The sequence below is a fragment of the Leiobunum rupestre genome, chromosome 9, assembly GCF_980474605.1.
Source record: "Leiobunum rupestre chromosome 9, qqLeiRupe1.1.hap1, whole genome shotgun sequence".
NCBI classification, from domain to species: domain Eukaryota; kingdom Metazoa; phylum Arthropoda; class Arachnida; order Opiliones; family Sclerosomatidae; genus Leiobunum; species Leiobunum rupestre.
In genome coordinates, this window is record NC_143392.1 from 37896699 (window position 1) to 37908724 (window position 12026).

The window sequence follows — 12026 nt, forward strand, 5'->3', positions numbered from 1 at the left end:
GAACGGAAAGGAGAATCTTATTTACCTCTGGCGGCTTCTAGGAAGGCGGCTTGGGCGGCTGACGGAATAACTGGTTCCGGAAGTTCCCTGAGGAAGAGTTTGAGAAGAGCCCCGGCCGAAGCGACGTCGCCCTCGCTTTCCAAAGGAGCGTCTCCGCTGTGGTCGAAGGACGTCTTCAACTTCTCGATGAGGCGAGCGTTGCCGCTGATGCGGAAAATGCCTTCGTGACTCATACCTGCTTCACACCGCGACAAACAAACAACGAAAAGAAACGCCTCGTGTGAGATTTCGTAATAAGGAACCGACGACGAAAAAATTAGTTCGTTTGTTTAGGGAACGAAAATACAATGGCCCTAACGAGACAATGACGTCCTAACTAGCTTACGCTGGGAATCTAATTTTAGAATTCTACTGGCGAAGTAAATTATCGGGGGTTGCCACAACATTTTGAGATTCAAATTCCCTGACTATTTCCTGACCATTTTAAGAGATTTTCCCTGACTTTTTAAGGCCAAAATGATAATTTTATATTTCACTTTTATCAGAAGTTAATAAATTTAAATGGACTTTTATTTCAGTAAAAAAGGTTATTGCAATGTTGAAAAAATTAGCCAAACTTTCAAGGAAATTATAATAATAGAATTTGTCATAGATCTAGAGTGAAATTACCTTCCAAAAGTGCCAAGATAAAATAGAATTCCCTGACTTTTTAGGCCCATTTTTAAATTCCCTGATTTCCCTGACTTTTTAGGCCAATTTTTAAATACCCTGATTTCCCTGACGTTTTAGGCCCATTTTTAATTCCCCGATTTCCCTGACTTTTTAGGCCCATTTTTAAATGCCCCGATTTCCCTGACTTTTTAGGCCCATTTTTAATTCCCCGATTTCCCTGACTTTTTAGGCCCATTTTTAATTTCCCCGATTTCCCTGACTTTTTAGGCCCATTTTTAAATTCCCTGCCTTTTTTGGCCCATTTTTAAATTCCCTGATTTATCTGACGTGTGGCAACCAACCAAGCGTTTATACCACCACCAAGTTATCGTAAATAGCGTGGCGGAAGGTCAGTGAGGTTTTAAACAGGATAATTTTTGGATTAAAGTTAGGTAATTTCTTATTTTTAATAATAACATATTTTTTCATATGTAAAAATAAATATAAAACTTATCGAATGGTCAGGGTAAGTTTGGATACGTCATATATATATATCTGAAAACTTTGAAACGAATTTTGTATAGGCTCTAGAACCTTCCTTGCTATAATAACGAAGATGTGGTTCGAAGCAATGTTCATTACATTTATTTTTACTTGTGTCACAGGCCCGGACTGGCTCCTTTGGGGGCCCTCGGCTAGAGACTGAAGAGGGGCCCCCTTACCGGGTGGTGTGGGGGGTATGGAATAAAAATCTAAATGCTTATGTATAGCACAACAAATAACATTTAAAGTGTACTAGATTCTACGCGCACTGTCATTTGAAACGGTAAACGCGTCTTAAGGACTTTTAGGAAAAATTTATTCTAAGCAATTTGGGGGCCCCTTGAGCCGGATCGCCGACCAGCCGACCTGGCCAGTCCGGGCCTGTCTGTCGTACAAACCGATACAATTTCTTGGCATTTTCACGGGTCACACCAGGTGCCTAGAGTGCCTATCAATTTCTCAAAGGTCCCTAAACCATTCGAAAAGGGGGATCTGGTCCCTAAGATACCCTGTTTTTAATAAATCCACGAAAAGCACCATCGGCTTAAAATATTTTGTATTTCAAGGGCAGTTTACAAAATGGTCCGTACACTTACAAGGAGACTACCCGAGGTGTAACGCACCGATTTTGTTCAAACTCGGGGGTTTGGTAGACCTTCATAGGCTTCATGTAACTTGAAAAATCCTAAAGGGATTTTATTCAATGGGCAACGGGTTTGCCATGGCAACGAAAAATATTTTTGACAACATAAAATATAAATTTCCCATTGAAAATAACATGGGATTTTGACCGATTTCCCTATGAAAAAAATTAAAAATTTATCAAAATGTGATCAATTTTGATTTTCTTTCGTCAATTTTTATCAATTCTTTAATAATTTTGGTATTTTAATTTTTTTTCTTCAATTTTGTAAAATGTTTTACAGGGGGGGGGGGGGGACCCTTGGAATCGGTCAAAATCCCATGTTATTTTCAATGGGAAAATTTCCATTTTAAGTTGTCAAAAACCTTTTTCGTTGCCATGGAAAACCCGTTGCCCATTGAATAAAATCCCTTTAGGATTTTTCAAGTTACGTGATGGTATACCAATGCCCCAAGTTTGAACCTCGGGTAGTCTCCTTGTTAGTTTCTAGGATTCGATAATATAGGTAAGTTTTCGTTAAAATTAAATTCAAATGAAGATTTTTATTTTGTTTAGGCAACTGTTTTCAAAAATGTGTTAACTACTTTACCCTATTTTTAACACGGAAAGAACTTTTTTCCGTAATTATTTTGGATAGCTAGAGCCAACAATCAACTCATTTTGTTTTACATTGGTCACTATTTGGGAACTATTTCCAAAAATTTATTTCCTATTATACCATATTTTATCACAATTATTTTTCAGATTTCGGTGTAAACTTCGCGTAGGCCTTGTTCGCGCTCACGATCAACTCATTTAAAACGCAGAAAAAAGTTTCAAAAAACAACGTTCCAGAAAAACCGCTCGGATAAACATTTGGTGAGCGAGAAAAAAAAGTGATTTTCTGGGTCATGACTATATACCGGAATTTAAATACGTGCCTGAGAAAGAAGCAGGCGGGAGAGAAAATATTTGGCGAACAAGCGACTGTACGTACCGTGTTTCTCAATGTACTGGCAGATGCGGGTGATTATGAAAGGCACCTCGTGCTGCGGGTGCGGATCCCGGTGAGCCAGGGCGTCCAAGGACGAGCCGAACATTTTGCCCTGAATCGATGACTTTTTCTTGGTCAAGGGAGAACTGAGCAGTTTCTTCATGCGCTCGATGCGACTTTCCTGACAAACTTCCAAGTTCTGCGTCAACCCGACGGAAATTAAAACCAACAAAATCTTCAGTCTCTATTCCTTCTTTAGCATATAGGTGTACCTTCTTTGCCTCAAATTGCGTGCCAAATATTCGGCTGCCTTTTGACAGTGTTATATAGGCCTATTGTTCCGAGAGAAATCGAGCTTGTGTCGCAATCGCCTAAGCTCGTGTTATAATTGTACACTTCCAAGTTAAATTGCCCGCCCTTAATACCCGCAGTTTTAGAGTGTGTCTTTTTCAATTAACCCTCGCTTTTTTAGTTTTCGTAATGAGTGGGTTTTAACACGTATACTATGACTCATTTTTTTGCAATCAAATCGGTTTTTTTAACCGTCTCAAATTACTAATTTCTTAGTAATTCACACTTTTGCGACGTTTTATAACTTTCCATACAGAGTAGTAGCACTCCGTGTAGCATTGGCCATGGTAGCCATTTTTGGCACTATTTTATTTATCACGGATGACGTCACGGTGAAATTACTCAATAGCGGAAGTTGGCAATGAAAAAATCCTTTTAACTATATATAGATTTGCAATATCTGATTATGGTTGTTGATTCTAACATTTATCTTTGTAATTTCATCCTGGCTTAATCTAATATTGCATCGATATTTCTGATGGATTCTTCCGTTGAGACTTCCATAAAAAGCAATTTGTTTATCCAGTAACCTTGGCTACAGAGCGTTTCGCTGTGTGAATAAAGGGCTCCTTTTAATTAAATTTCATTATCTGGAGTACGCCATATTGTAAGCGAGTGTTCCGCGTGAACAAACGATCGGCATTGTTTAGTTAAAGAGTGCTTACAATTAAGAGCGTTGGTGACGTCTTTAGTGGCACTCTATAACGCTCGGAAATTTAACCCACTCATTTTCCGACCTTTATCGTCATTGCCGACTCGACAAATTTGCTAAATAGTTGTTTACTAAATCGCGAGAAGTGACGTTGCGATATCTTTGACGATTATTGTCAGCTAGGGTCTGCTTAATGTACCGAACCAAAGATGACTAATTGCGATTAGTCGCGAATCGCGGGGTTACGAATGAAAGAAGGTGAACTATTCGGTTACCTGGTTGGAACTCATCTCGATAACTTCGACTTCAGAACAGATGGGGATTCTTCGCATTTTCATTGGAACTATGTTTGGTGAATGACTCGAATAGAACCTAACCAACAAAATAATAGAAAGAATTAATATAATTTTTAGCTTGTATTTATGGATAATTTAATTCTAATAACATCCTGTAACTTTGAGCCTGGACATTGAGCAAAACAATTCGTTATTTTTCTCCTCATTCACGCAATTTTTTTTATCTATTTTTTCATTTAAATAATATCGTATTCGGACTTCGAACGATTAATATTTTACGCGCAATTTCATTCAAAAATATCGTGTTTTTAAAAGCATTGAATTATTATCGTATGACGAAATACACGCATCGTTAGAAGTAAAATTATTGATGGTTGGGCAATGCACATAATCTACAACCATTAAAACATATCTGCTGATTATATTATAAGCAATTAACGCAGATTAGTACTTTATACATTGGGTGATAAACTTAACACTTCAGTCTTTAACTATAAATTTATAGTACGTTGCGTAATAATATCTCTTTTGACACTCTAAAATTTAACTAAAATAAACCTACGAAACAAAGTGCTACTCTTTAGGCTAATAGAAAAATGAACACTATTTAGAATATAAGAAACATTTACACTATTTTGGCTAATAGAAACACATACACTATTTCGGCTAATAGAAACACATACACTATTTTGGCTAATAGAAACACATACACTATTTTGGCTAATAGAAACGCATACACTATTTTGGCTAATAGAAACACATACACTATTTTGGCTTATAGAAACACATACACTATTTTGGCTAATAGAAACACATACACTATTTGACTAATAGAAACACATTACACCCATTTAGGCTAATAGGAGACCGTATACTACTTAGGTTATTAGAATAATTTACCCTGTTTAGGCTAATATGAAAATGTATACTATTTAGGCCAATAGAAACATTTACATTATTTAGGTTAATAGGAAAATTTATATTATTTAGGTTAATAAAACATTTAACCTATTTAGGCTAAAAGAAATATTAACTTTATTTAGAGTAATTGGAATATTTTTTTTATTTGAACACTAGAAACCTGTACGCTATTTAAGGTCATAAAAATAAAAACATTCTTTTGGTTTATATAATTTAGTATGGCTCATGAGAAAAATTAAATATCGCTCATATATGCTAAAAAACATTTACACTATTTCTTCTCATATATTATATTTTGTTTCTTACATAAATGACAAGAATAGTTCTTTTTATAAAATAACCTTGGCCATCTTGTTGAAATGTTGCCTCCCCGCTTCAGCTGTGGATCCGTTTTATCTCCCACTAAAGAGCTTATGAACTCATTCTTAGGCATTGGCTGAACTATTCCAGGGCAAACATTTCAACAAGTTGGGCAAACGTAAAGACATTTTATAAAATCAACTATTGGCCGATTAAAAACGCAACAGAGTAACTTTGGGCTTAATTTTTGCCCATAGCGACTCTGAGGTACAAGTTGCCTTTCAATTTTGTTAATTAAAATACGTAAATGAAAGTAATAACGGCATAGCGGCTACTCACGTAAAGCAAAATACGGTCGCCTTATTAATGAGGGAAACGACATCAAAGCTGACTACGAAATGTCACGGAATCGCGCGTGTCAACACACCCATTTTCAATAAGAACATTTTGTCGTTTCAAATTTTTGTAACGCCTTTAGTCGTTCAAGCCGAACTGGAGCTGGTCGATTAAAACTTCAAAGGATTGGTCTGTAAAAAATATGCTCCATTCAGGGCTGGATTTACTCTGCCGACTCAAAAAATATTCGAGGCGTAAACAACTCCACATTTGGGTATAAATGATATATAAGTCGCTTTCACGTGACGTCATCCACTCCAGTGTCACCCCATTTCCCCTCTGCCTCACACCTTGCCTTTGAAACGTAGCCGTCATCTTGATCAAATCGATAAACATTTTATAATTTCCTGTCTCTCTATCAAGCGGAAGTACGGGCACTTTTCAAACAATTCGATACTGATCATAATAGAGGTTAAACAAGTCGATTTAAACGTCTGAACGACAACGTGTAGAGTCACGTGATCATTGTTAACTATTCTCTTTTCGCGTACGTATTTGAGCTTGAATATTTATGTAATACTTAGTGTTTAAATAAAAATATTACCATTTTCAAGGTCAATATATTGAGATTAAGGTCAGTTAATCTTTTTTAATTAGTACGCGTGTTAGAAGGTTACTTAATGATTTAAATTGAAACACGACTAAGCCTTGTATATTTAATTAAGGCTAAATAAGTACTATTATACAGGGGGTTTCAACAGGTTATGGAAAATTTTAAGGAGTTGTAGGGGGTGAGTTGAGAAGTATCCCTGTTTTTTCCCCATTTTTCTACGATGAGTTAAAAGAGCGCCAGAGAGCTTCAAAGTGTGGCCTACTAGCCGCTGGAAGTAGGCTGCAACAAGCGCCAAACTTTAAATACTGTTTAAGTTTACTTGTTTATGCTGGTTACCTCAAGTCCTTTTTTACCAATCACACGAACCCAAACATTAATGTTCGCGTTTCCCTGCTGCTTGGTTTTGCGCTTATTGCAGCTTACTTATAGGGGCTAGTAGGCCTCACTTTGATGATCAATGGCGCTCTTTTAATTCATCGTAGGAAAATGAAAAAAAAACTTACTTCTTAACTCAACCCCTACAAATTTTTGCATAATCCATTGAAACACCCTGTAGATATCCAAACACGGTTTTTAAAATACCATTCCTAAGATTGTTGAAAACCAAAAATAATTTAAACCTACGCTTTGAGGTTTAGATTCTTTTAAAAAATATCTGTTTGCAAACACCATTTTTATAACTTCAAACTCCTTCAAATTTTTGCATAACATTTTGAAACCCCCTATAGAAAGAGGGGTATGTTTTGGTAAACCAAGGTACACGAAGACAATATTGTGTTTTAAAACAATGTTCTCAGAAATGCAGAATACATTTCTTCCAACGTTGCCGATAAAACGTCTCTAACGTCAGTTGATAATTAAGCTTTTAAAATTCTCAGGAGTGTGGAAAGTTATGGCTTCTAACGTTTCTTGGTACGTTTCAAATTCGTATAGTTAAAAATCTATTTCCGGTTCTTTTGGTTTACGCGTGACAATATAAATGATCCGCACGCCGGCTACCCGCATTCCGATTTAAAGAGCGAGAAATTACGATATTATCTTAGTCGGAATAATTAACGACTTCAAAGAATTCCCTTTTTTTTTTCGTTTTTTCGTATCTAATCTTTTTTAGTTTTAATTTATATTAGAGAGATTGAAACGCGTACGGAGACCGCCTAAGGTTGTAAATTTAACTCGCACGAACGATTTTAATAAGATTAATTAATTAATACTCATCGTGACCGAATTAAAGTTATTTGAAAGAAAGTTAACCGTAAACATAAGATATCTAGAAATTAAACACAGTATAAGTTTAAATTGTACGAGGCTTGATCTATCCATTGTCCTTTGCCAAGTTTACAATCACGGCCCATTAAATTTATTCCGTCTCAGAAGAAATAAAAGAGCGATGAAAACAACAGAGTTTATCTTCTGGACGAATTAAACGTTCTAAGAAAATCATTGGCGCGATGCCGCGTCTGACTCTCTAAACACTAAAATAATCTACGTTCTTTTTTTCGCTTTCGACTAAAGCCTTAAAAGTATTTCAGAAAGTTTCCTCTCGAAAGCCGAATTCCTAACTCGCCTAAAATCTAGATCTACACGAAGTAGGTCTTAAAATAAATTCGAGAAAAAAATATTCTTTGAAAGAAGATTACGAGCAAATTTCACGGTGCCAAATGCGAATAAACAGCTATAATTTAAAAAGTGCGATGGCGTTTGACAAGGTTCAAATGACAAGTACGGAATGCGGGATAAGAAACGCCTGCACTCGCGTATTGGGATGAGATAACCTTGAATTATCTCGTTTGTTGCGTAACGTATATTTGTAGGGACATGATATTGAAAAATATCGAGACACGTGCGTGGAACGTTTTTATTGTATTGGTTAGAACATTGCTATTTCTACGCTGGGGTAACGTTGAATCACGGCCTCGACAATTTTATAACTTTTAGCGAGCTCTTAGAGGGAATGGTTCCCTCGGGGTGTTGTCTGCGTAAAAAAAATTAAATTTAAAAGCCAAGAGTGTGCTTGGAATAGATCTATCTCACTCTTCTCCAGGAGGATGTGTTAAAAATATCACCGAGTCGGCTACGGATCAGCCGACGGCTTACTGGGGAGTTAGTTTGACGAAAGACTGAAAGACCCCCTGTGTCATGCCTCAACTGTCCGGCTATTTTAACCTAATACTATCTCCAAGTGCAAACGACGTTAGGTCAATGGGTATTTCTAAATATCAAAAGTCGGTTTCAAGGGTAAAGTTGTCAACACAGTGAACACACGTGGTACCATGAATTGATAAATGTTAGTACTGTCATTTGGGGTTAAACAAAGGTGGTATTTACAATTGAAAACTGCAACTTTGGTGCTCGATCTATAAACAAATAAACTTGAATACTTAAGTGACAACCACCCGGGCCCCGGTAAAATAATAATTCCGGGCCCTAAGAGAGTCGTTACAACTGGATTTAGCGATACCTTTTCGAGTAGAAACCCGCGAAAAGTATACCTAAAAAAAATAATAATCTGCAAGGCCTAAGTCATCAAGCGACTTTTTTAAAGCCTTTAATTCAGGTGGCCGGGTTACAATGCGTAGGAGGGTGGTGGCAAGCCCTTCACGCCACGGGAGCCAACAGCTCCATACACTAACTACAGGGTTGCCACAGTTTTTTCACAATTAAATTCCCTGACTCTTCCCGGTTTTCCCTGACCATCTCCGGAGCTTTTCACTGACGCATTTTGTGTCACGATTTTGTATTTTTTTACCAATATTTTAGTAAAAGTTTCCTATTTGTCACCAAAATCAAATTCCCTGACTTTCCTCTGATTTTTAGACTAATTTTTAAAATTCCCTGACTTTCCCTACTAATTTTTAAAATTGCCTGACTTTCCCTGATTTTTAGACTAATTTTTAAATTTCCCTGATTTTTAGACTAATTTTTAAAATTCCCTAATTTTTTATACTAATTTTTAAAATTCCCTAATTTTTTATACTAATTTTTAAAATTCCCTAATTTTTTATACTAACTTTTAAAATTCCCTGACTTGTCCCTGATTTTTCGACTAATTTTTAAAATTCCCTGACTTTCCCCTGATTTTTATACCCATATTAAAATTCCCTGACTTTTCCAGGAATTCCCGGTTTTCCAAGTACCGTGGCAACCCTCAACAAGTGGGGAGAGAACTTGCAAACTCAACGCGGAAGGAGCTGTTTTCACCCAGTGCCACAAGCTGAGACCGAACCCGGCTCCTCTCACTGCGAGGCGAAAGTGCTAACCACTCCGCGGGCACCCAGGTAATTTGTACCGGCTTCCCGCTCTCTTGTCGGGGCTGCTACCACCTCGAACCGTGGTAAGACAAGGGCGGGATTAGACACATTTCCAACTGCCTCTGACTGAATGAAATAATACTTACGAATGAGGGGTCTCTCGTGACCGGCCAAGGTCCAAGTAGTCAACATCCGACCACACGATATCGCGAGGCCAAAATTTCACTATATCGTCCGGAAACACCATATTGAAATCAGCCAGTTGTATAGCCGTAGCTTACCCACGACTAAACTATCAAATGAAGGAAGTTTCCAGAACGGCAGTTCCGATAGGGACGCGGATCCAGACGCGAAATTCCGGGAAGTAAAAGAAGCGAGCCTCCGGCACCACGCTATCCGATCTCCCTAATTCATAAATCCAATCGAGATTCCGGGCTGGGCTCTCGTGGCGCGCGAGATGGAATCGCGTCGAGATCTGTGACGCGAATAACCGAGCGCTAGCAACTATCGGCAGTTTTCTTCTCTTTAGAATCTTTTGGCAAAAGATGATAGTGCCGTTATTGGAGGGCCCGCTGTAAACGCCCCTGATAGCGTTTGAACTTCATCCAGGGTTGATAGATCCCTCGCGCCATACTATTCAAGGAAACGCGTTATAAAGTCTTAACGGGGATAACTCCTAAAGGCTTAAGAACAACCGTACTGGGATGAAAATATTTACTGGAACCGATGTACTCGCCAGTTGTCCGGGTTACGGTTAAAACCCTGTAAACATTTTTTTTCCCGAAGTAAGGACGTAAACTTTAAAGACATTTGGTTCAGTTCCAATAATAATATTTATGGCACGCTCCAATCTATTTTGTCAATTTTTAAAGTTCGAAGAAATATTTTTGAGCCACAGAATTTATTACGAAGTTATTCACTATCCGTGGGTTGATAAGTTCTGGATTAAATACGTTTTTAAGGAGCTAGCCGGGATTGGTGTGTCTAGGTTTCTCAAGCAATTGGTTCCAGATGGCAGCCATGGATCAAGCCACAGTTTTTTCACCATCAAATTCCCTGACTTTTCCAGGTTTTCCCTGACCATCTCCACTAGTTTTTATTTTGTAGTTTTAGCCTATATTTTAGTAAAAGTTTACTATTTGCAACCAAATTTAAATTCCTTGACATTTCCCTGACTTTTTGATTAATTTTTAAAATTCCCTGCCTTTTCCCTGATTTGTATACCCATATTCAAATTCCCTGACTTTTCCAGGAATTCCGAGGGGCTGATCACTCCGCGTAATCGGTGTACAGAGCCGTACCTTTGACTGTACTAATGGGATTACGCGTAATCTTTGAAGTCCCTGCCTTTGGCATTGGTAATCTAAGCGTAATCCAGTGTACAGATTTTCTAAGAGTGGTTAGCCCCTCGAGGAATTCCAGGTTTTCCAGGGCCTCATCGTGTAACGAGAACGTTTTCCCGTGGAATCGTTTGAGCACTATTATTATTCGGGGGCCCTAAGGCATCGTTATTGACGTCATTGCCACTACAAGCTTTCAAAAAATAATTTACCCTATGTTAATAATAACAAATACTATTATTCCTTAAGAGAAAAGTACCCATGCATCTAGGACAGATTTCAATGGGCGTAAATTTCCCTCACAAATGCGGATGTATACACAGCGCACTACTTCGCAACACTGTTAATTTTAAAATATTTAAAATTAAAATTAGATATTTACCCAAAATTAGATATTTACCCAAATTTAACCATCGTTGTTTAAATAAAAAATTCGATTTTGCCATGTTAATTTACATATAATATTTTAGTTGTCAAAAACGTTTTCGGTTGCCATGGTAAAACTAAAGCCCATCGCATGAAAATTTTTCCCCTTGGGGTTTTTTAAGTTACACGAAGGTCTACTTAATCCCCGAATTTAAACAAAATCGATGAGTTACACCTCGGGTAGTCTCCTTGTTAGTTATAACTCATATTTTTTTAATATAATAGGCTTAGACAGGGTTCGTACAAAATTTCCAGAATAAAATTCCCTGACATTTCCAGGTTTTCCCTGACTAAATTGCCAAATTTCCCTGACCATTTTTGTAGAATAACATGTTTTGAGGTAAAATTATGTATTTTTAAGACATTTTTCAAAAATTTATTTTCCGGATTTATTTTTGGGGTCATTTTAAATTCCCCTTACTATTTCGGACCATTTGAAATTTTCCTGACTATTCCCTGACCATTGGGAATCATTTGCAAATTCCCTGAATTTTCCCTGACCTTTTGGAAACATTTTCAAATTCCCTGACTTTTCCAGGTATTCCAGGTCGTGTACTAACCCTGTTAGATAATTGATATATGTATTTACCCCGCACTTGTATTTCTTCCGAAATGCACTTTGAAAATTATCTATAACATCCAAGCTAATAATATTAGCAGGTAGATGGATATTACTCTCGTAAACAATAATAATAATTTGTGGATTTTATGATTTTCCACGAATCCCAGCGAT

The 12026-nt window shown here is 37.3% G+C and overlaps 1 protein-coding gene across 4 annotated transcripts in view; it reads right to left on the bottom strand.

Annotated features, from left to right (window-relative positions):
- Window positions 1–12026, bottom strand: part of LOC149927385 (protein FAM13A) — a 47751-nt gene that overhangs the window by 22030 nt on the left and 13695 nt on the right. For 2 of the 4 annotated variants that reach the window (XM_090159439.1, XM_090159437.1), the window contains exons 1-4: window positions 9674–10022; window positions 4089–4185; window positions 2814–3009; window positions 26–235 (exon numbers count right to left, since the gene is read on the bottom strand). In XM_090159439.1, the coding sequence (XP_090015565.1) occupies window positions 26–235; window positions 2814–3009; window positions 4089–4185; window positions 9674–9774 (604 nt within the window). In that variant the 5' untranslated portion in view covers window positions 9775–10022. Of the gene's footprint in view, window positions 1–25; window positions 236–2813; window positions 3010–4088; window positions 4186–9673; window positions 10024–12026 lie in introns of those variants that run through there. The other 2 variants (XM_090159438.1, XM_090159440.1) reach the window with 2 other exon arrangements.